We start from the raw sequence: 25,600 nt of genomic DNA on the forward strand, positions 1-25,600 counted from the left end.
ACCTGGGAGACCTGGAGACCATTGAAAGCAAGCATGAAGGTTCAACAAGCGATGAAGGTACAACAAGCGATGAAGATACATGGCAATGTTGGCCTTCGTGAAGAATTCAGGATATGACACAGAAATCTACAAAATTCCAGTATTGCTCAGGGTAGGGTAAATGTAGAAATGGCTTTTCCCAAAAACTGTGAAACTCAAACCTTGGTCACAATCTAAGGATGTAGGTTGGACTACATGATACTGAGGGTAAGAGAATTTTTTCACCCAGAGGTGAGTCTGTGTAATTTTCTGCCACAGAAAACAGATGGCCAAAATATTGAATATTTTCAGAAGCAGTTAGATATAATTCTTAGGGAAAGGGCTAAGTTAAATGATTGGACATGATTATAATGAATGGCAAAGCATGCTTGAATCGCTGACTTTTGCTATTATATTCTGTTTCTACATTCAACTGGAGGCAACAGACTGAAGTATCTACTTGCTTCTTATTAGAAATATCAATCTGCTACATCCTAAACACTATGGTTGAGATAAAGAAATTAAAATGGTGCAAATCTGCACCATCTTTTTCATTTGTGGAGTATTATGGAGGTATTTCCAGTAGCAGTTATACGCCAGCAGACAGCTGTTTAATTTTTTTTAAAAATTGCACAATTTTGGATATCCTACATTATTTATTAAAATGCTTAAATATTGACAAACAAAATGATGTTTCTGTATTTCTACAGTTATATAGCAGGTAAAATAACCTGCAAAGCAGAGGTCAATGTGCAGAAGTGTTGTTCTGCTTGGTTCTAAAAGACAGTGCTTGTTACCCAAACTTGTACCATTAATGCTTACACATCAATCCCACAATGCTTTTGCCACTTACCCTGCCGGATATGCCACTACTCCTGTGGTTAAATCACAGGCTAAACTACTGCTGCTGGAAGCTGTAATTCCAATTACTTTGTCCAGAGTAATCTGAAGAGAAAGAAAATTCTCAAATTAAATGACATTCAAGAAGTCAATTAAAAGGTCATTTAAGAGAACAATGGCGTTACGTTACATCAGCCCAACCAAGCTGCAGTGTATTTTATGAACCAAGAAGTTGTTTCTTTCACCAACCTAAAAACTGAGCACAAAATCAAAATATTGGTTTACAAATCTAGAATTCAATGCCTGGAAATGCAAAAGTTACAAAGGATGGGTGAGGAGGAACGATAATTAAATGAGAAAACACTCGCATATCTAAAATGTACAAGGCAAAAAAACTCTTGAAGAAAACAAATTCCTTACATGAAGTTTTTGTTGCTGTCTTATGAGAACGAACATGATTGAAAAATAAATTATTTGAGGATAGCAGGAAGACGTAATTTGTCTTTAAACCTATGCCATCATTTCAGCAGGACACCCAATTATAAATGCTTTTCAAGTTAAATAGCTTAGACAGAACTGCCTTGCCCATTTGGGTTACTTTTTGTTTTATAAGGAGGAAGATATTTTTGGTTTAGTACCAATAAAAGCAATAGGAGCAGGAGAGGCCATATGTCCCTTCAAGCTTCACAAATCATTCAATAAGACAGCAGCTGATCGGATTCGAAGAGCATGGCGCTGGAAAAGCACCGTCAGTCAGGCAGCATCCGAGGAGCAGGAGAGTCGAAGTTTCGGACAGCCTTGACTTCACTTTCCTGCCTGTCCTACATAATCCTCAACTATTCAGAGTACAATGATCTGTTTGAATATGTTCTTCAAAATCAATGATGCTCACTGGGAAGTTCCTGCCCATCTTGATCTTAAATGGGAGTCCTTGGTTTGGAAGTGCTCCCAAAGTTCTCAATTCTCCCAGCAGGGAAAACTTACATCCAGCATCTAGTCTTTCAAGCTCCCTTGGAAAATTACATTTCAATAAAATCACCTCATTCCAGCTGTTTTGGGCCCCACCTGCTAAATAATCCATAAGACATCACCTTGAAGAATTAACTTCACAAACCTTATCTGAACAGCCTTCACCACTAATACCTCTTAAATAAGCTACCTAACATTACGAATACAGTAGGGACAGTCTAACAATTACCCTCTCGCCATAGTGTAACTTCTCTACTATAATCGATTGATTATTTAGGGTGTAGGTTTGCTCGCTGAGCTGTAGGTTTGATATCCAGACATTTCATTACCTGGCTAGAGCTCTGATGAAAAGTCATCTAGGGTCAAAATGTTGGCTTGTTCTCTGGATGGATGCTGCCTGACCCACTGTGATCTCCAACGTTTGTTGTTTTCGGTTTGGAATCTTATCTAGGTCAGGATCCAAAGTAAAAAAAAACTTCAGGAATTCACAGCTATAACCACAAGTATGCTTTGGGGAATAATCTGTAAAACCATCTCTAGGGATTATTTTTAAAAACGAGAATGATCTGAGTGGGCAATGGAAGCAAAATCATAACTTGTTAATGTGATAGGAAGAATACCTATTCAGCTCAGACATGTGACCATCTTAACACCTTGTGTTTATCTCATTACCTCTGAAATGTTTTGATTGGCCTGTTACTGCATGTTGTGATGAATGCCAGTGATCTCAAGTGGAACAGTGTATTTCCTAACTTTCACATTTATGCTTTTAGAACTAATCCTACATGTATGCTTCTGATTTTGGCACAGTAAAATACTCTTATTCAATGCTTGTCCTGCTCTATGCCATTCCACCCACTTCCTATGAAGCAATGTTTTGATAACCATGTTCTACCTATGAATTTCCACTGACTTGACTCGTACAGCACTGGAAGAAACTCTTTACTGTGTAAGCTCTCTTTAAAGAGTATGATTTCTCCAAAAACCTGAAAACTTCCTTGTGAAGTGCAGATCCATTCCCTTATGGAAATTATTATCTAAGTGAGCTGCTTCCACAACTCTTTCAAGCAATGCACTTCAGATCTTCTCAATGCGTTAATAAAAGTTTTGTTTGGCTTTCTTAGCTTTTTTTCCCCTCAATTAATGTTGAACTGTTATTTTAAATCTGTGGCTTTGAACCTTGCCTCATTCATCTGTCAACTGCCTTCATCCTGGGTGAAGTTGTGTAACTTTGAAGTTATCAAGATATTGATCAAATTTCAAATTAATTATTCATTTGACCCTTCTGAGGGTTAACTGATTTCACTCCACAGATGCTGCCAGACCTACTGAGCGTTTCCAGCAATTTGATTTTGTTTTAAATGGGTTATACTTCAACTATTATTGCCACTATATTTTGCGTTGTACATTGTTATTTATGATGTTGAATTTAAACTTGAAACCAAGTGCTAACTTTTTGTGATATCAGGAAGACTTTGTTGACCTTAAACTAAATGGTAGGCGAGACACATGGAACTGCTGTCCTCATTTCACTAAAGGTTGGCATGCAGGCATAGCAAATACAGCAGAAAACAAATGGAGTGTTAAACATTATTGCAAAGAAACTGATTGATACAGACGAGAGTTGGAGAGCTAGGTGATGTGGTGCAATGAGAACAACCTCTCAACGTCAGCAAAACTAAAGGACTGATCATTGATTTCAGAAAGAACATGCCCTCCCACCTACGTCAACGGAACTGAGGTTGAGATGGTGGAGAGCGTCTAGTTCCTCTAACGATAACTGACAACCTATCCTGGACTTCCCACATAGATGCGATGGTCAACAAGGCACAACAACGCTGCCTCTTCCTCAAATGACTGAGGATATTTGGCATGTCCAATCTCTACAAATGCACCATTGAAAGCCTACAGACCGGGTGCATAACAACCTGGTATGGTAACTGCTCTGTTCTGGACCATAAACTACAGAAGGTTGTGTGCATAGCCCAGACCATCTCGGAAGTCAACCTTCCACTCATAGACTCCATTTACACGGCTCACTACTGTCAACATCAATGACCAGTCGCACCCCAGTAATCTTCTACAATCTCTTCTGTCAAGCCGGAGATACAGAAGCCTGAACACACGCATTAGCAGGTTTAGGAGCAGTTTCTTCCCGGCTGTTATTAGACTGATGAATGGACCCTCTAGCCTCAAATAATACTGACCTTACTATCGTTGCTCTCGCCTAGTGTACACCCTGTGCAATGTAGCCTGTATGCCTCTAAGACTTTTTGATCTGTGCATCCTTGCTTACCAGGATCTGGCTGTACTTTTGGTAAACAAAGCTTTTCACTGTACTTCGGTACGCACGACGATAAATAATCAATCTTTGCAAGGTTTGTGAAGGTTTAGAGCTCAGGTTGAGGTTTAGGGTGTAGGTTTGTTTGCTGAGCTGTAGGTTTGATAGCCAGACATTTCATTACCTGACTAGGTAACATCATCAGTGGCGACCTCCAAGTGAAGCGAAGCTGTTGTCTCCTGCTTCCTATTTATATGTTTGTCCTGGATGGGGTTCCTGGGGTTTGTGGTGATGTCATTTCCTGTTCGTTTTCTGAGGGGTTGATAGATGGTATCGAGATCTATGTGTTTGTTTATGGCGTTGTGGTTGGAGTGCCAGGCCTCTAGGAATTCTCTGGCATGCCTTTGCTTAGCCTGTCCCAGGATAGATGTGTTGTCCCAGTCGAAATGGTGGTTTTTTTCCTCCGTGAGTAGGGCTACGAGGGAGAGACGGTCGTGTGTTTTTGTGGCTAACTGGTGGCTACCTTTCTTCCTGTTTGTCCTATGTAGTGTTTGTGGCAGTCCTTGCATGGAAATTTGTACACAACGTTGGTTTTGTCCATGGGTTATACTGGGTCTTTTAAGTTTGTTAGTTTTTGTTTGAGTGTGTTGGTGGGTTTCTGTGCTACTACGATTTCGAGGGGTCTTAGTGGTCTGGCTGTCATTTCTGAAACTTCTTTGATGTATGGTAAGGTGGTTAGGGTTTCTGGGTGTGTTTGGTCTGCTTGTCGTGGTTTGTTCTTGAGGAATCTGTGGACTGTATTTTTTGATATCCGTTCTTCTCGAATACGTTGTATAGGTGGTTCTCCTCTGTTTTCCGAAGTTCGTATGTGCTGCAGTGTGATGTGGCTCATTGGAATAGTGTCCTGATACAGTTTCGTTTGTGTGTTCGGATGGTTGCTGGTGTAGTTAAGTATTTGGTCAATGTTTGTCGGTTTTCTGTATACGCAGGTTTGTAGTTCACCGTTGTCCATTCTTTTGACTGTGATGTCCAGGAATGTGAGTTTGTTGTCGCTTTCTTCCTCCTTGGTGAACTTTATGCCTGTGAGGGTGTTGTTGATGATGTTAAATGTCTCTTCTATCTTGTTTTGTTTTGTGATGACAAAGGTGTCATCTACGTAGCGGACCCAGATTTTTGGTTTGATGGTTGGTAGGGCTGTTTGTTCTAGTCTTTGCATTACTGCTTCTGCTATGAATGATAGCGTAGATCCCATAGGAGTGCCATTGGTTTGTTTGTAGACTATGTTGTTAAAGGTGACGTGGGTGGTGAGGCACAGATCCACTAGCTTCATGATGTTTTCGTTGGTAATGTGATTGATGGTGGTTGGGGTGTGTGTGATGGTCTCTTCTAAAAGTGTGGTAAGTGTTTCCTTTGCCAGGTCGATGTTGATGGAGGTGAACATTGCTGTTACGTCGAATGAGATCATTGTTTTGTCTTTCTCTATTTTGGTGTTTTTGATGATTTTAGGAATTCCTGGGTGCAGTGGTTGGAGTGCTGTGACTCTTCTACTAGGTATTTCAGTCTTGCGTGTAGTTCTTTGGCCAGTCTGTAAGTTGGTGTTCCGGGTAGTGAGACTTTGGGTCTGAGGGGGGCTCCTGGTTTATGGATCTTTGGTAGTCCGTAGAATCATGGGGTGTTGGTCCCGTCTGGTTTCATTTTTTGGAATTCCGTCTTGTTTAATTGTCCGGAATGGTGTAATTTTCTTCGGAGATATGTCATTTTGTTTCCTAGTTGTGGGGTCGGGTCTAGCGCCACCTGTTGGTAGGTGTTGGTGCCTGCGAGTAGTGCATTGGCTTTCTCTATGTAGTCCCTTCTGTTCAGGATGACTGTGAGCTGACCTTTGTCTGCAGGTAATATAACGATGTTTTGTCTTTTTTGAGGTTTTCTAGGGCTTTCTTTTCTTGTGTTCAGTTTGTTTCCTTCCCTCGTTCGGCTCAGAGTAGGTGCAACTGTCTGTCTGATCGTTTGTTGTGCTTCTTCCGTGAGTTTGTTGCCCTTCAATGTGGTTTCTTAAACTTAAACAAACTTAAAAGACCCAGTACATCCCATGGACAAGACCAACGTCGTCTACAAAACTCCATGCAAGAACTGCCAGAAACACTACGTAGGACAAACAGGAAGAAAGTCTCACATAGATGGTAATTTCCATAAGGGAATGGATCTGCACTTAACATGGAAGTTTTCAGGTTTTTGGAGAAATCATACTCTTTAAAGAGAGCTTACACAGTAAAGAGTTTCTTCCAGTGCTGTACGAGTCAAGTCAGTGGAAATTCATAGGTAGAACATGGTTATCAAAACATTGCTTCATAGGAAGTGGGTGGAATGGCATAGAGCCGGACAAGCATTGAATAAGAGTATTTTACTGTGCCAAAATCAGAAGCATACATGTAGGATTAGTTAGGAGAAAGTGAGGACTGCAGATGCTGGAGATCAGAGCTTAAAAATGTGTTGCTGGAAAAGCGCAGCAGGTTGGGCAGCATCAAAGGAACAGGAGAATCGATGTTTCTGGCATAAGCCCTTCTTCAGGCTGAAGAAGGGCTTATGCCCTAAACGTCGATTCTCCTGTTCCTTTGATTCTGCCTGACCTGCTGTGCTAATGTAGGATTAGTTCTAAAAGCATAAATGTGAAAGTTAGGAAATACACTGTTCCACTTGAGATCACTGGCATTCATCACAACATGCAGTAACAGGCCAATCAAAATATTTCAGAGGTAATGAGATAAACACAAGGAGTTAAGATGGTCACATGTCTGAGCTGAATAGGTATTCTTCCTATCACATTAGCAAGTTATGATTTTGCTTCCATTGCCCACTCAGATCATTCAAGTGGTTTGTTTTTAAAAATAATTCCTAGAGATGGATTTATAGATTATTCCCCAAAGCATACTTGTGGTTATAGCTGTGAATTCCTGAAGATTTTTCTTTTACTTTGGATCCTGACCTAGATAAGATTCCAAGCCGAAAACAACAAACGTTGGAGATCACAGTGGGTCAGACAGCATCCACCCAGAGAGAACAAGCCAACATTTTGACCCTAGATGACTTTTCATCAGAGCCCTCTCTGTTCTCTCCATGGATGCTGTCTGACCGGCTGCGATCTCCAGCATTTGTTTTCAGGACAGATTCCAGCATTTGAATTAATTTGTTCCCACTGACACTCCAAGCCATTATCTTCTAGGTACAGAAGCCCATTTTTGTGCTAGTGTTAAACAAAATACTAACAACATGATATATTACATCCACCACAAGACATACTGCAAGAGCAGCTGAAATATTATTTTTGTTTGATTTCTGGTTTCCAGATTTTTGCTTTTGTTCTAGTGCCTGTGTTTACCAACATGCACAGACCAGGAATTTACCTGAATTAAAGGACTAGCCTTAATGATAATCACTGATGTTGCTCAAAGTACTTTAAGCTAAAGTACTTGAAGCAACATCAGTGATTAGCTTTAGCTTAAAAGTATATTAGCATAAAGCACACTTGCTCATAAGCAAGACATTTGGTCCTATTCCACCTCACAACTGCAGTATATTCAGACATGTAATCAATTTTCTAAACAGATCATACAAGAATTGGCAATACATTTAGCTCACCACCACTACTTGAGGCTTATCTCCAGTCCAAGGATCTGTAAAATTTTAGTAGTCATTTGTCACATTGCCAGAAAGAATGAACAGTTATTCAAAGTTGCAATTGCAAATATTTGAAATCTCAACCACTAACTTCTGTAAACCTCAGAGATAAATTGAAGGGTACAAGTAATCAATTGATTAATTGGAAATGTTAATCACATTCACCCCTCATATGAATAGGATGTTCCTCCTTCATCCTCTTATACGGTTGATCACATCATAGGAACACAGCACTTAGTAATCGAAAGCCATTTGGCCCTTCAGGCCTATTCCACTATTCAATATCATGGTGCATCTGGTCGTGGTCTCAGCTCCACTTTTCTATCTGCATTCCATTGCCCTCAATTCCCTTATCGATCAAAAATATAACTCAGCTGTGAATAATTTTAAAGATCCAGCCTGTACTATCAAGAAGTAAATTCTACCTAACAAAAATAACTGAACAAAAAATGATTTTCCTTGTCAGTCTTAAAACGGAGATTTTTTTAAGCTATTCATCCTGGTTTTAATCTCCCTCAAAAGGAAATATCATCCTGGTATCTACCTTCTCCAGTCAGTCATTCTGATGACCACCATTCGTGGCTGTACTAAGCTGTGAACTGGCCCACAGAAACAGAAGTGTCAACACTAACGGAGGAGTCACAAAGGATAGACTGGTCACATTGACACAGAAAGCTCCAGTCAGTTGGATCGTTTGCATTGTGGTCAAAGGTGTTTTACTGAAAAATCCTTTCCAGACTTCCATCAACAGACCCACATGTCACATCAAGGTTCGGTGGGAAGGGAGATTTTAGACCCTGACCAACAGTTCCCCAGTTTACAGAATGCTTTACAGCCAAAACTTCCAAAGCTATATCTGGGAAGAAATCAAAAGATTCTTGCTCAGGCTTATCCACTTCCTCTTATTTCATAAGTTAGTACTCTTCCATTTGACCACACATAAAATCATAGAATCCCTACAGTATGGAAGCAGGCCATTCAGCCCACTGAGTCAACACCAACTTGGAGGAAACACTGAGCATGGCAAGGTCCCAGAAAGTATTTTGATAATGTTCATCACCAAGAGTGAATCAGCTACTGACCAAGCTGGTTGAATTCTAAAGGGGATAGCTGCTTGACTGTGTCTGGCAGGCAATAGGGGGAAAAAAAACAAAGTTAACCAACAGGGAACAACAAACTTGAATTCACCTCCTTACCAGAGATGCATCTGTTCATGACAATGAGATTGACCACTGCACATTTCTCATGGAGGCAAAATCCCATATTCACAACCAGGACACTTGGGTCATGTGGCATGAATATTGTACTAAAGGTGATAGACTTATACCAGAACTTTGTATCTGGTTGTTATGGTGGTTAAGACACTGAACATTTTTACACAAAGTTGGCAATAAAAAGTTGTTATAGCCCTCTCAGACCATAAAGTTATTCTTGCATTATAGAGACATGAATGATGGTGGTTTAACCCCTCAAGTTCATCTGTCTCATCTCCCACAATTCTGCCCTCACCTTTTTCCAGAACAATGACGGGGTTCCACTGTCCTTACTTTCCACTCACCAGTCTCCACATTCAAAGGATCATCCTACATCCAGCAGGATACCACCAATAAACACATTCTCCCTTTGCTCCTAGTATCAGTTCACAAGGGCTACGATCTCTTGGTCCACTCCTAATGTTTCCTCACACCCCTACTGCACCTTCTCATGTAATGGCAGAATGTGCAATATTTGCTTATTCAGCTCCTTCCTCCTCATTGTCCAAGGCTCTAAATATACCTTCTAGGAGAAAAACTTGTACTCCTCTGAATCTAGTCTACTGCATTCACTGCTCACATTGCAGTCTCCTTCAGAGGTAATGAGATAAACACAAGGTGTTAAGATGGTCACATGTCTGAGCTGAATAGGTATTCTTCCTATCACATTAACAAGTTATGATTTTGCTTCACCTTGAAGAATTAACTTCACAAACCTTATCTGAACAGCCTTATTACTCAAGAGTAGATCACATTTTGCACCTTCTCTAGGTGTTACATCCACATACTGAATCAGAAAATTTTCTTGTACTCACTTCACAAATTCCTCTCCATCCAAGCTCTTAACGGAATGGCAGTCCAATCTGTGTTTGGAAAGTTAAACTTCATGACCATAACCACCCTATTATTCTTACAGATCATTGAGATCACCTTAGAAATTTGTTTCTCAATTTCCTGCTGACTAAACCTCCCCCACCCCCCTCCCCCAATAAAGTACAATCCCAATAAGGTGATCATTCCAGTATTGCTCCAGAGACAGTATACAGTTATCTGACTTTTGGATAATCCGAACAAGATCTCTAAGTCCCGTAAAAACATTATCCTAACAACATATTTCCCGCCCATCTCGTTCGGATAATCAAGGTTGTTCTGTATTCCTGTTAGGGTGAAGGGCAAGGCTGGTTATTCAGGAATGCTGGATGACTAAAGAAATTGAGGTTTTATTCAAGAATAAGAAAGAAATTATGAGTGAATCCTTAGAAGAGTGTAAAGGGAGCAGGAGTATACTTAAGAGAGAAATCAGGAGGGCAAAAAGGGGACATAAGATAGCTTTGGCAAATAGGATTAAGAAGAATACAAAGGGATTCTACAAGTGCAATAAGGAGATAACAGTAACAAGGAAGAGAACAGAGCCCGTTAAGGATCAGCAAGGCCACTTTTGTGTGAAACTGCAGCAGATGAGGGAGATACTAAGTGAGTGTTTCGCATCAGTGCTTACTGTGGAAAAGGATATGGAAGATAGAGAAAGTGGGGAAATAAATAGCAACATCTTGAAAAATGTCCATATTGCTGAGGAGGGGGTTCTGGACTTTTTTAAAGTGCATGAAGATTGATTAATCTAGGGACCTGATCAGGTGTACTCTAGAACTCCATGGGAAGCTAAGCAAGTGATTGCTGGGCTCTTTGCTGAGATATTTGGATTATTAATAGTCACAGGTTAGGTGCCAGAAGACTGGAGGTTGGCTAATGTGGTGCCACTATTTCAGAAAGGTCATAAGGAAAAGCCAGGGAACTACAGGCTGGTGAGCCCAACACCAATGGTGAGCAAGTTATTGGAAGGAATCCCGAGAGACAGAAATTTACATGTATTTGAAAAAGCAAGGACTGATTAGGGATAGTCAACATTGTGCATGGGAAATAGCGTCTCACTAACTTGATCGAATTTTTTGAAGCAGTAACAGAGGATTGAGGAGGGCAGAGCGGTAGACATGATTGATATGGACTTCAGTAAGGCATTGAACAAGATTCCTCATGGTAGACTAGTTAGCAAGTTTAGATCACATGGAACACAGGGAGAACTAGCCATTGGATACAGAACTGGCTCGAAGGTAGAAGAGAGAGGGTGGTGTTGGAGGAATGTTGCTTTTCAGATTGAGGGCCTGTGACCAGCAAGGCGCCACAAGGATCAGTGCTGGGTCCACTGCTTTTCATCATTTATATAAATGATTTGGAGGTGAACAAAGGAGGTATGGTTAGTAAGCTTGCAAATGACACCAAAATTGGAGGTGTAATGACAGTGAAGAAAGTTACCTCTGAGTACAACAGGATCTTGATCAGACGGGCCGATGAGCTAAAAGTAGATAAATGTGAGATGTTGCATTTTGGAAAGGTAAATCAAGGCTGGAAGTATATACTTAGTGGTAAGACCCTGGAAACTGTTGCTAAACAGAGACCTTGGAGTGCAAGTTCATAGTTCCTTGAAAGCGGGGTTGCAGGTAGATAGGCTAGTGAAAGCATTTGGTATGCTTGCCTTTACTGGTCAGTGCATTCAGTATAAGAGCTGGGAGGTCATGAGGTACAGAACATTGGTTAGACCACTTTCGGAATACTGCGTGCAATTCTGGTTTCCCTGCTGTAGGAAGGATGTTGTGAAACTTGAAAGGGTTCAGAAAAGATTTACAAGGATGTTGCCAGGGTTGGAGGGTTTGAGCTACAGAGAGAAGCTGAATAGGCTGGGGCAATTTTCCCTGGAGTAGAGGAGGCTGAGGGGTAACCTTGTTGAGGTTTATAATATCATGAGAGCATGGATTGGTTGAATAGGCAAGGTCTTTGCCTCAGGGTAGCAGAGTCCAAAACTAGACAGCATAGGTCTAAGGTGAGAGGGGAAAGATTTAAAACAGACCTGAGAGGCAATGTTTTCACGCAGAGGGTATTGGTGGTGTGTGGAATGAGCTGTCAGAGAAAATGGAGGCGGCTGGTACAATTATAACAGTTAAAAGACATCTGGATAGGTATATGAATCGGAAGCTTGAGAGGGATAGGGTAGAATGCTGGGAAATAGAACAAGATTAATTTAGGATGTATGGTTGGCATGGATGAGTTGGAACGAAATGCCTGCTTCCATGCTGTGCAACTCTATAACTAAGGTCTGGCAGCATCTATGGAGAGATAGCAGAGTTAACATTTCAGGTCAAGTGACTCTTCTTCAGAATCCAGGAAAGGTATTTGAATGGTCATTCAAGTCTACTCTCTCAGATTTATCCAATATGACAGAGAACTGTCAAGGCTGGGTTGTTAAGTATATTCAAGGTAAATGGATTTGTGATCAGCAAGGGAATCAAGGGTCATCAGGATAAAGCAGGAAAGTCAAGTTGAAGTTTATCGGGTCAGTCATGATTTCATTGAATGAAGGAGTGGACTGGATTGTTGACTGGCCTATTTCTGATCCTCGATCTTATGGTCTTATTTCCATCAGTTGGGATCTTAATAATATTTCTTGACTTGCGTTCAGAATAGTCATTGGTAACAATACATGTTAGAACCAACAAAGGGACAGGTCATGTTAAATTTAGTAATTAGTAGTGAGCAAGAATTAGTTAATCTAATGTTGTGTGAATATTTATCCAATAAGTCAACCATAATACTGAGTTATTGTTTCAGAGAGGAAAATGATATGAGAGTAAATTTGCAAGGAACAAAAACAGATTATAAAAGCAAGATCTTTTACGTTGTGCATTTCAGCATGGACTGCTTCATTATGTGAAGAGGGACAAATGGTGCTGAACATTGCACAATTATCAGCAAACATCCTCACTTCTGATCTTTTGGTGGAAGGTCATTGATGAAGCAACATAAAATGATTGGGCCTAGGACACTATCCTGAGGAACTCCTGTAGAGCTGTTCTGCAGCTAAGATGATTGACCTCAGGACATTGGTAAGGCCTTTTCTGGAGTATTATGTGCAGTTCTGGTTATAGGAAAGATATTATTAAACTGGAGGGGGTTCATAAAAAATTACCTCGATGTTGCACGGAATAAAGGGTTTGAGGTATAAAAATAGACTGGAAAGTCTGGGACTTTTTTCACTGGAGTGTGGGAAGTTCAGGAGTGACCTGATTGAGGTTTTATATAATCATGAGAGGCATAGATAAGGTGAATGACTGAGGCCTTTTGCCTAGGGTGGGAGAGTTCAAAACAAGGTGGCATACCTTGAATGACAGAATAAGGCAGCACAGTGGCGCAGGGATAGCACTGCTGCCTCACAGCACCAGGTACCCGGGTTCGACTCCAGCCTCGGACAACTGTCCGTGTGGAGTTTGTAATTTCTCCTCCTCCCACAATCCAAAGATGTGCAGGTGAGGTGAATTGGCCATGCTAAATTGCCCATAGTGTTCAGGGATGTGTAGGTTAGGGGTAAATGTAGAGCAATGGGTTTGGGTGGAATACTCTTCAGAGGGTTGGTGTGGACTTGTAGGGCCGAAGGGCCTGTTTCCACACTGTAGGGATTCTAAATAAAAATACAGAGGAACCTCGATTATCCAAAGGACACTGGCAGGAGTAACATTGTTTAGCCAAGCAACAGGACCTTGCGATCTTGCCAAATAAGCAAATATTCTGATAATGGAATGCCAGATAATCGAGGTTCAGCTGTACAAAGATTTAAAAAGGACACGAGGGGCTACGTTTGTTTTAAAACCACTGAGCGGTTTGTGTGTGGAATCATAACAACCCCAGTGTGGAAGCAGGCCATTCAGCCTATCGAGTCCACACCAACCCTCCAAAGAACATCCCAACCCATCCCTGTAACCCTGCATGTCCCACAGCTAATCCACCTAGACTGAACAGCCTGGACACTAAGGGAAATTTATGTGGCCAATCCACCTACTCTACACATCTTTGAACTGTGGGATGAAACCGGAGAATCCAGAGAAAACCCGTGCAGACACAATGGAGAATGTACAAACCCCACACAGGCTACCCCAGAGGGTGGAATCTAACCTGGATCTTGGCACTGTAGGGGGGCAATGCTCACCACTGAGCCACCATGTCAGAGAAGCTGCAGGTTCAGTTACAACATTTAGAAGACATTTGAATAATTACATGAATAGGAAAGCTATGGAGGGATATGGGCCAAGCACATAGGACTAGTTTAGTTTGGGAACATTATTGGTGTGGACTTGTTGTACCAAAGGATCTGTTTCCATGCTGTATGCATGTATGACTATGCGCCAGTACAACTCCTACCAGTGGAGAGTTTGCTCCAATATCCAAAGATTACAGTTTTGCTAGGATAAACCGTGATGCCACACTGGGTCAAATGTGACCTTGATGTCAATGGCTGACACTCTCACCTCACTCAGAGTACTGGAGGATGCTGGAATGCCATGCTTCTCGGAATCCGCGCAGTTTGCCTTGTCCTAGGATGGATGTGTTGGCACGGTCGAAGTGGTGTCCATCCTCACCTGTACGTAAAGATACTAGTGAGAGAGGGTTATGTATTTTTGTGGCTAGTTGACGTTCATGTATCCTGGTGGCTAGTCTTCTGCCTGGCTGTCCAATGTAGTGTTTGTTACAATTCTTCCAAGGTATTTTGTAAATGACATTAGTTTTGCTTGTTGCCTATAGAGGGTTCTTCAAGTTCATTAGCTGCTGTTTTAGTGTGCTGGTGGGTTTGTGGGCTACCACGATGCCAAGAGGTCTGAGTCGTCAGCCAGACATTTCCGAGATGTCTTTGATGTAGGAGAGAGTGGCTAGGGTTTCCAGACGTGTTTTGTCTGTTTGTTTGGGTTTGTTGCTGAGAAATTGGCGGACTGTGTTCGTTGGGTACCCGTTCTGTTTAAATACGCTGTATTGGTAAGTTTCCTCTGCTCTTTGTAGTTCTTCTGTGCTGCAGCATGTTTTCAGAAGATAGTTCAGTATTTGGTCAGTATGTTTTCCTACTGACCGCTGGTTTGAAGTTCCCCACTGGCTATTCACTCTACTACGACATCTAGGAATGGCAGTTTGTTGTTGTTTTCCTCCTCTTTGGTGAAATTTATGCCAGTGAGAGTATTACTGATGGTCTTGAAGGTTTCCTCTAATTTTCTTTATGACAACACATCCATCCTGGGACAAGGCAAACAGAGACACTGCAAGAATTCCGAGAAGCATGGCATTCCAACCGGAACTCTTATCAACAAGCACATTGACTTGAATCCCATTTACCACCCCCTGAGAAAAAAAGAACAGGAAGTGACATCATCACAGGAAACGACATTACCAACCCAAGGAAACCTAAACACACAAATGAAAAGCAAACCATACCACCAGTGCTTCATCCGGAGGCTCACTGATGTTACCTAGTATGGTGATAAAACATCCGAAAACGAACTTTCCAGCTCAGCAAGCAAACCTACATCCAGAACCTCAACCTGAGCTACAAATCTTCTCAAAACCCACCAATCCTAGTTTTTCTAGCCTCTCTTTATAGCTCACACTCTCTAATCCAGGCAGCATCCTGGTAAACCTCTTCTGCACCCTATCCAAAGCCTCCACACCCTTCCTGTAATGTAGCAACCAGAATTGATCACAGTATCCCAAGCGTGGTTTAAACAAAGTCTTATAAAGCTGCAATGTGACACCCTGACTCTTGTACTCAATTCCTCGACCAAATAAAGGCAAGCATGCCATATGCCTCCTTTACCACCCTATCCCACTTTCAGGGAGCTATGAACATGAACCCCAACATCCCTTGTACATCAATGCTGTTCAGGGTCCTGCCACTAACTGTATACCTGAACATTTGATCTCCCAAAGAGCAGCACCTCACTTGCCCAGGTTAAACTCCATTTGCCATGCCTCACCCATTTCTGCAACTGATGTATATCATCTGTATCCATTGACAACCTTCTACACTATCCACAACTCTACTGATCTCTCTCATCTGCAAACTTACTAAGCCACCCATATAAGTATATATTCACAAACCTTTTGAATCAATAGCAAGAGATAATGTCTCTGAGCCACCAATGCTTTATGAATGTTTTGTATCAATGATCGTATAGCTTGAATTCATCAGAAGTCCTATATTAGTTCAAGTTTTATTATATCTGAATGAGATCAGCATCTATGATCTGTAAAGACAACATTCTGATTAAAAGCCGAGAAAAACTGAAGTTTGAATACTATGTGGCAGCAAATGTGCAAGGTATTTTCCCCTCCATCTGCCTCAAAAAAATGTCCAAAGTGGAACTGGGTGATGTTCACTGTTTAAAGTCTTGCAACTTTTGGAGAAGCTGTATTTGATACATTTGAGACAAGCTTAGACAAGTGTCAATAGGTTGAAAAGCTACACCGCAGTAGATTCTTGGATTTTTAAGTTGCAATTTGTCATATCTCCAGAAAGGCGACATGCCTTTCACTTTCTCAATCAAATGAAAAAGCAATACTCAAGAATTTGAAAAGAAAACCAGGCAACTCAAAGACAGACCTTGGGTCCAAATGACCAGCTACTGAAGTAAGGATGTTCCAATATTTGTGGTTAGTAATATATCATCTAAAAACATCAGAACCATGACAAAGTCAATGCGTCCCATCCCTGTGGTATGGACAGTTCATCCATAGAATGTATTCTTTTTTGTTTTCCACCCAAAATATTTCTGCACAATATCTGTCTTGTCTGTCCAACTTTTGAATGAAAAAGATATTTAAAAAGGTTTAAAGGGAATATAGTTTAAGTGTAACAGTATTAGAGGGGAAATATAGGCTTACAAAGCAAACGAATATGGCAGAGTTACTGTGCAGCTATTTGGATAATATTTAGAATGCAGGAAGGAACCAAGTTTACAGAAACAGAAAATATGCATAGCAAATTTTGCCATTCATCTCCATTTTCATCCAAAGGCAAAATTAGTGCTGTTTCCTTGAATGCACAGTATTCAGAAAAAATAAATACAGCTTAATGATCTAACAGCCACTACAAAGACATGGTTATAATATCAAAGCAATGGATTAAATATTCATGAGTATGTGACTTTCTGAAAGGGTAAAGTGAAAGGAAAGGGTGGTAGTGTATCATTGCTGATACAGCATGGAATAAAAAGGAAAAGAAAATATTGATAGTAGTAGTTTACAGGGCCCCTATTCGCAACTGTGGGATAGAGAATAAATCAGGAAAGAAGAGGGCATGCAAAAGCAGTACATTAATCATGGATGACTTTAATCTTCACGTAGATTGGGATAGTTGAAATCAATAGGGAAGCCATGAGAAAATGTATCGGGGTCAGTTTCCTTGAACAATATGTTGCGGATCCAACCAGATTTCATAAATTAAGTCAGAGTAAAGATTTGCAGTAAAAGTATGCAGACAAGAAGAGAATGTGCAAACTCCACAAAGAGAGTCGCCTGGGAGTGGAAGCAAACCCGAGTCCCTGGCGCTGAGGTACATTTGACCTCCTGGCCACTGACTCCATGCCTCAGCTTGGTAAGTGGTTGAAGCTAAATGTAGAAGGTAGTTGCTGTTCAATTTTTCCCAATATGTTGAAAGGATTCAGAAAATATCTACAAGGATATTGCCAGGCTTGGAAGGTTTGAGCTGTAGGGAGAAGCTGAATAGGCTGGGGTTGTTTTTCACAGGGCGTTGGAGACTAAGAGGTGACCTTATAGAGGTTTAGAAGGTCATGAGAGGCATGGATAGAGTAAATAGACAAGGCCTTTTCCCTGGGGTGGGGGAGTCCAGAGCTAGAGAGCATTGGTTTAGGATGAGAGGGGAAAGATTTAAAAGGGACCTAAAGGGGGAGCATTTTCATGCAGAGGTTGGCCCATGTATGGAATGAGCTGCCAGAGGAAGTGGAGGAGGCTGGTCCAATTACAACATTTAAAAGGCATCTGGACTGGCATATGAATAGTAAGGGCTGAGAGGGATATGGGCCAAATGCTGGCAAATTGGGCTAGATTAATTTAGGATATCTGGTCAGCATAGACGTGTTGGACTGAAGGGACTGTTTACTTGCTGTACACCTCCATGACTATCCCTGGGAAACAGCAACTATAACATGAAGGTGGAGGAACTTAGGGTTGGAAACAACTGTGCTAAGCTTAAATAAGAGTAATTGCAAAAGAATGATAACAGTGCTGACTGGAGTGGACTGGGGAAGGTGCTTAGCAACGAAGACAATTGAGGAACAATGGCAGACATTTAAGACATTAGATCATAGCTCAAAGCAAATACGTTTTCCAGTGAGAAAGAATATTCTATGAAGGAGTTCAGCAAATCACAGTTAACCAGGGATGTTAAAGATGGCATCAGATCGAAAGAAAGATGGCACAATGGTTAGCACTGCTGCCTCAGTGCCAAGGACCCAAGCCTCGGGCAACTGCCTGTGTGCATGTTCTCCCCATGTCTGTGTGGGCTTCCTATGGGCACTCCAGTTTTCTCCCATAGTCCAAAGATGTGCATGTTAGGTGGATTGGTCATGCTAAATTACCTGTAGTGTCTAGGGATGTGCAGGTTAGGTGGATTAGCCATGGAAACCTGTTGTTGTTGTGAACCTTTGAAATTCTCTGTCCCAGAGATTTGTGGTAAATTCAGGACTGAGATCAATTTTGATTTCTTCAGAGCATCAAAGAGCAACAAATCATCAAGCATCTTCAGACGCTTAGGGGTGACCTTATAGAGGTTTATACAATCATGAGATGCATGGATAGGATAAATAGACAAAGTCTCTCCCCTGGGGTGGGGGCGTCCAGAACTAGAGGGCATAGGTTTAGGGTGAGACTATGACTCTAAATGCAGGGTTACAGGGACAGGATGGGGGGGGGGGGGGAGAAGAAGGGGAAGGGTCTGCATGGGATGCTCTTCAGAGGGTCAGTATTCACTTTATGGGTTGAATGGCCTGCTTCCACACGGTAGGGATTCTAAAGTTCCAGGAACTTTGGAGATTCTGAAAACATCCTGGAGGGTTGGGCAACTTCCAATGAAACATCTTTATTTAGAAAGGCAAGGAGACCAAAAAAAAAAATCAGGACCAAGTGGTCAGTTAACTTAATGTCTGTTATTGGGAAAATGCTAGAGTCTACTATAAAGGATGTGATATCAGACTGTTTAGAAATGCATATGTTCAAGCAGAATCATCATGACTTTGTGAAGGGGAAATCATGCCCGACAAATTTACTAGGTTTCTTTGAACATGTAACAGGAAGATAAAGGGGAACCAGTGAATATATTTGGATTTTCAGAAAGCATTTGATAAGGTATCACACATTAGGGTACTTAGTAGAGTCCACACAATCAGATGTAGAAAGTTAGTGTATGATAGCCAGGATGTGAAAGTGTTGGACTGAGGTGGACAAGGTCAGAAGTTACCTATCACCAGGTTATAGTCCAACAGGTTTATTTGAAATCACAAGCTTTCAGAGCGCTGACTCTTCGTCAGGTGAAATCTGACCTTCTAACTTATGTGACTTCTCACCTTATGATTGCCATCTTTGTGGATGACAAAGATAAACAGGAATGCAAGTGTTGTGGATAACACAATATCTGCAGAGGGATGTAGTCAGCTTACGTAAGTGGACAATAAACTGGCGATGGAATTAAATGAAGTTACACAATCTGACAGACAAATAGAGAAGCTGAATAGAATTTAAATGGAGAAAGACTGTTGAAAGCTATAGAACATGGGGATCCTCCACAAATCACCAAATTCTAGCATCAATTTCAGCAGGTAATAGGGAAGACAACTTAAATCTTGGCATTTATTTCAACGTGAGTGGAGTGTAAAATGAAGGAGCTTTGCTAAAGCTATACAAAGTACTGGTCATTTAAGACAGATGGAGGGCAAAATCGCCTCTCGGTTGTGGAATTCTTTATCACAGAGGGCTATTGAGATTGGATCATTTTTATTTAGTCAAGCCCAAGATAAATTTTAATTACTAAAAGGAATCAAAGGTTCTGGGGAAAAAAAAAATAGGTAAGTGGAGTTGAAGATTATCAGATCACTTGCATTCTGACTGAATGACAGAGTAGAGTTAGAGTCAATAATCCATTTTGCCATTTGGTAAAGGGCGTTTGCTCATAAGTTAGTTTTCTGTTTATTGATGAAACATGACAGCTTGTCCTAGATAGCAGTCAAAAATCAGGTAAATTAAATTTGATTCATTCATAATTTTAAGATTACCCATGAAGTAGTGGAACTTGATTACCAGTGCACTCCTTCCATCAGGGTTGTGACATAAGCTTCTATTCAGAATGGGCTGGTGATCTTTCTATCAGAGTTTTGGAATCCAAAGTTAATTACAATTACTGCCCAGCATACTCTCACTACATGACCAATGAATCCATTAAGCAGCCTTTATTTCACAAGTGAGATGGGTCGAACCAGCAAATTTTATGACAAGTATTTGCAACCATATTCTGAACAAGTTCAACTGATGTGTAATTTTCCAGACACACAGCTTCTGCTCTTTCTGTAGTGTAATCCCTCTATTCTCAGTACGCCTTCAATACGCGTTAGCTATTTTGCAGCCTTCAGTGACGCTATTGGTTTGCAATGAAGTGGTCACATGCTAACCTGCAACATAAGTAAACAGTTGGTGAAGAAAAAGCAATGTTTTTATGGAAAGAATATACCACAAAAGGAGGACGATAACAGTGAGAAAAGGAATCATCATTTGTTAAACATGAATAACTTTGATGTATTTCACCAAAGGTCAGATCATGTAATGGAGTTGGATTTGTGTATGGCCTTTCAGGACTTCTTGCTTCATTAAATATTTATTTATGGACACAATGAATAAACTGTTGAATTTCACCAGTTCCAACAAAAAAAAGGTGTTAAAGCATCTAAATATGTGTAAATCAAATATAAAAGAAATAAGAATAGATGGGGAGGCCTTTCATATTAATTCTGTTATTCAGTATAATCATGGCTAATCTTTGGCATCAGCTCCACTTTCCTGTCTGTTTCCCATATTGCTCAATTCTAAGAAATCAAAAAGATCTGTCTATATTCAACATCCACAGCCTTCTAGTGACGTAGATCAAAAATTACTTCATATTCCTGTTATACATGAATCCAACAGAAGGCAGCCATTCAACTTATTGTCTTGTACCTGCGCCAAATCTTTGAAAGTTGACAATAATTCATCCTCCCTTGTTCTTCTCAGATAGTTGAAAAAATATTGAAAATTATATATCCTAGTTAAAAGTCAGGGTTGAATCAAATTCCAACTCCTTTTGAGCCTGTCTATTATAGATCACTGAAAACCTGCATGAAATAATTGATAAAGAAGTCTGATTTTATCTTAAAATGTGTCCTCTTTACCAAACTACCAGCCAGCAGAATCAACGGAAAAAATAAAACAATACTGCACACTGTCTAAATGGGAAGTAAGTGGATTGGTTAGCATGTTCACATTGGGTTAGCATGTGACATTTCACTGCAAACCAATAACATCACTGAAGGCTGCAAAATTTAGACAGCAACATTTTGAACATTAGATGTTGCTCTTTAAATTCAGCAATCTTGTGGGATGATATCAGCTTCAAAGGTCACAGTCATTTCTAAAATAGTGCTCAGTAACAATAAAGTTGGCAGAAGCTACAAGGAGTTTTCAATTCAAAAAGACAAATAGTTCAGCTGGAGATACCACCAATTTGGACAGACTTTACAGGTATCACACTTTATGCTAATACACTATACATGAACATCTTGTTTATGTAAACTTGCTAATGATGCCCATAGTTTTGAAAGTAACCTTTGAATACTGATTGGACAATATTATCCTACAATCAAGGATTTGTAGAGAAATCTACAAAAACACCACAAACAAAGATGGAAGTCATCTAGCCAGACATATGGACAGAAACGCCAGATGAAAATTTTAAACCACCAGGTTTTGGTCCAACAGGTTTATTTGGAAGCAATAGCTTTCAGACCGCTGCTTCATCAGATTCTTATCAATCTGATGAAGGAGCAGCGCTCCAAATGCTAGTGCTTACAAATAAACCTGTTGGACTATAACCTGGTGGAGTGTGATTTCTAACTTTGTACACCCTAGTCCAACAACGGCACCTCCAAATCATTTCAAGAACAGACTTCATGAGTTCTGATAAATAACCAAAATCCTTAATAAACTATAGATGAAAGTATGTTGCTAGGCTTTTTCCTCTAACTTTGGTTCATTTCTGAAAACAAACATGTATGGCACATGACTCCTCTTGACATGGTGCTTATGCCCAAAACGTCGATTCTCCTGCTCCTTTGATGCAGCCTGACCTGCTATGCTTTTCCAGCAACACATTTTTCAGCTTAGAAAGTGGTCACCAAAAGCTCACCTTCTATTACCAGAACAGTCTGTTCCCAGACTCCCTTTGGCCATTCTAAGCCCCATCAACCAGACAGACCAACACTCATCAGACCCCAGATAGTGCCAACTGCACCCCCCACCCCCATCCATAGCCATTTTACAAGCACCACAATTTCCCCAACAAGACCTGTCTTTCTTCAACCACAACTACCAAGAGTCCAATGCTCACCACAACCTGGACCATCACACAGAGGGCACTGCCCCCCACTCACAACCTTCCTCACCCCAGTGAACATCATTTAGCCCAGACACAATCCTGCAAGCCCAATTTCTCAATGCAGAGACTGACTGGCGTACCCTAAATCCTTGCACCCCCAAGACATGGACTCCACTCCCCAGTTACTTCCCCCACCCCAGCCCGTCCTGCAGTCTAACTCCTCCTCCCTCCAAACACTTGCCCAAGTCGTCACCACTCCTCGACTAGACATTGGTCCCACCTTAGCCCTGGAAACAGGGATACCATCCCACCAACCAATGCCTCACCTCATATATCCAAACTACGGATACTGCCTCCACCCCCCTCCCCTTAGACACTCCTTTCTCCGTCTCCGCAACATGCCTCCCTACAATCAACCAAACTACACCCCAATACTATCCCACCTCCCTCCAAGATTGTCTCCCGACCCCACTTGCCAGACATTTGCCCCCGCCTCCCGGGCAGTTTCTTCCCCTCCCCGCTCAGATATCCTCCTCCTCACCCCAAGCCCCGAGACACAGCTTCGCCCCTCCCTCCCACCCCAAATACCCCGCGCAACTACCAGCCCCTTACCCGCTCAGTGCCCGCCTTGGCCGTCGCTCGGGATCTCCGGAGGTTGATGGCAGGCGGTGAGCGGAGTAGGTTCTTAATGCGGCTGGTGATGCTACCGCTCCCCGTAGCGGCTGCCGCCATTCGACCTCGAGTCCCAGGAAGACAGAGTCGTCCCAAAGAGAATGAGAAAAAAAAAGTTTCCACCGCACAGAAAATAACAACTTTTTTAAAGAAGTACACACACTCAGACCGCTTCTAAAAACCTATCACGTTAAGAGTAAGATGGGAGTGAACGGCTTGTTTATTGACAGCCTTAATCACCACCTCCCAGGCGCACTCGTGGCCTGAGATTTAAATACCAGCCGCTAACGGCCGCTCCAACCGCCAACTCGACGCGCGCACCCCTTCAAATTCAAACCGCCACGGCCCACTGGAAGATAGAAGGCTGATTGACAGGCGTGGTACCCAGTTACTCATCCAGCTCACCGACATCCCGCCCACTAACGCGCGTCAACTGTAAAGGGATCCCTATTCTGATCTGATGATTGGATGGTGGTGATGGGCAAGCGATCAAACTAATAGTCTTCCTCGACCTCGTAGTCCCGCCCTCTGGGATCGATAGAAGAATGGCTTCTGTGGCTTCGACTCGACTCGAATATAATCTGATCCATAGAAAATCTGGTGGTACTTTTTGCTTTTTACCCTCCAACCTTTCGACTCCGTGATCGGAGGTCAGTTACATGAACCCCTAAAGAATTCAACTTATCATTCCTCTTGTGGTAATCTTTCAACTATTAGGTCCATTTAGCCTATGCCAACTTGCCGTTTTTTTTATTGCCCATTCCAGGTTGCCCTTGAGAAGATGTTGGTGAATTGCCTTCTTGAGCAAGTCACTGTAGTAGACGTCTATTGAAAGGAATGGTGATATATTTCCAAGTCAGGATGAGGTGTAGTTTGGAGGGGAGCATGTAAGTGGTGGTGTTCCCATATAGCTGCTTCTAGATAGTAGTGGTCTAATGATCATCAGTGAATTTCTGAAGTGCATCTATTAGTTGGTACCTACTGAACATTGATGGTAGAGGGAGTGTCTGTTTGTAATGTGGTGGTAATCAAGCTTCTTGAAAGTCATTGGAGCTGCACTTATCCAGACAAATGGGGAATATACCATCATATTCCTGATCTCTGACTTGTAGAGGGTGGATAGACTTTGGGGATTCAGGTGGTGAGTTACTGGTTGCAAAATTGTTAGCTACGGTATATATGATGAGACTAGTTTAATTTCTGGTCAGTACTAACTCTAAGATGTTGATAGTGGTGGTCATGTAACTGAATGCCAAGGGACGATGACTACCTCCAACAACAGAATCTAACTATAGTGACTGGATGTTCAATTGCATTACCATTTCAGAATTCCCAATGTCAACATCCTAGGAGATTTACCATCAGTGACAACTGTACTCCCCACCCATATAAACATTGTGGCTACAAGAGCAGAGGCTTGTAACCCTGAAACGAATAATTCACCTCCTGATTAGCGAGTCTTTGAGAAGATTTGTGGCTCAGGTAGAGGTTCTGGATGTAGGTTTGCTCGCTGACCTAGAAGGTTCGTTTTCAGACATTTTGTTACCATACTATGTAACATCATCAGTGAGCCTCCGGATGATGCACTGGTGGCATGGCCTGTTTTCTGTTTATGCGTTTAGGTTTCCTTGGGTTGGTAATGTCATTTCCTGTACTTTTTCCTCAGGGGGTGGTAAATGGGATCCAAGTCAATGTGATTGTTGATGCTTCTAGGAATTCTTGTGCGTGTCTCTATTTGGCTTCTCCTAGAATGGATGTGTTGTCCCAGTCGAAGTGGTGTCCTTCCTCATCTGTAGGTAAGGATACTAGTGAGAGTGGGATGTGTCTTTTTGTCGTTAATTGATGTTCATGTAGCCTGGTAGCTAGTTTTCTGCCTGTTTGTCTAATGTAGTGTTTGTTACAGTTCTTGCAAGGTATTTTATAAATGTTGTAAATTTTGTAAAAACTGCTCTGCCAACCATCCAACCCAAACTTTGGGTCCCGCTGCGTCGATGACACCTTTCTCATCACTAAATGAAACAAATTAGAAGAAACCTTCAAGAGCAGCAATAATACCTTTACTGGCATAACATTCAGCAAAGAGGAGGAAAACCATAAGACCATAAGACATAGGAGCGGAAGTAAGGCCATTCGGCCCATCAAGTCCACTCCGCCATTTAATCATGGCTGATGGGCATTTCAACTCCACTTACCCGCATTCTCCCCGTAGCCCTTAATTCCTTGTGACATCAAGTATGTATCAATCTCTGCCTTGAAGACATTTAGCGTCCCGGTCTCCACTGCACTCCGCGGCAATGAATTACACAGGCCCACCACTCTCTGGCTGAAGAAATGTCTCCGCATTTCTGTTCTGAATTTACCCCCTCTAATTCTAAGGCTGTGCCCACAGGTCCT

The 25,600-nt window shown here is 41.6% G+C and overlaps 1 protein-coding gene across 2 annotated transcripts in view; it reads right to left on the minus strand.

Annotated features, from left to right (window-relative positions):
• Positions 1–23,512, minus strand: part of LOC122542905 (WD repeat-containing protein 62-like) — a 172,988-nt gene extending 149,476 nt beyond the window's left edge. For both annotated transcript variants that reach the window (XM_043681047.1, XM_043681046.1), the window contains exons 1-2: positions 23,147–23,512; positions 872–963 (exon numbers count right to left, since the gene is read on the minus strand). In XM_043681047.1, coding sequence (XP_043536982.1) covers positions 872–963; positions 23,147–23,266 — 212 coding nt within the window. In that variant the 5' untranslated portion in view covers positions 23,267–23,512. The remainder of the gene's footprint in view (positions 1–871; positions 964–23,146) is intronic.
• Between the last annotated feature and the right edge of the window lie 2,088 nt (positions 23,513–25,600).

The sequence above is a fragment of the Chiloscyllium plagiosum genome, chromosome 41 (assembly GCF_004010195.1).
Source record: "Chiloscyllium plagiosum isolate BGI_BamShark_2017 chromosome 41, ASM401019v2, whole genome shotgun sequence".
NCBI classification, from domain to species: Eukaryota; Metazoa; Chordata; class Chondrichthyes; order Orectolobiformes; family Hemiscylliidae; genus Chiloscyllium; species Chiloscyllium plagiosum.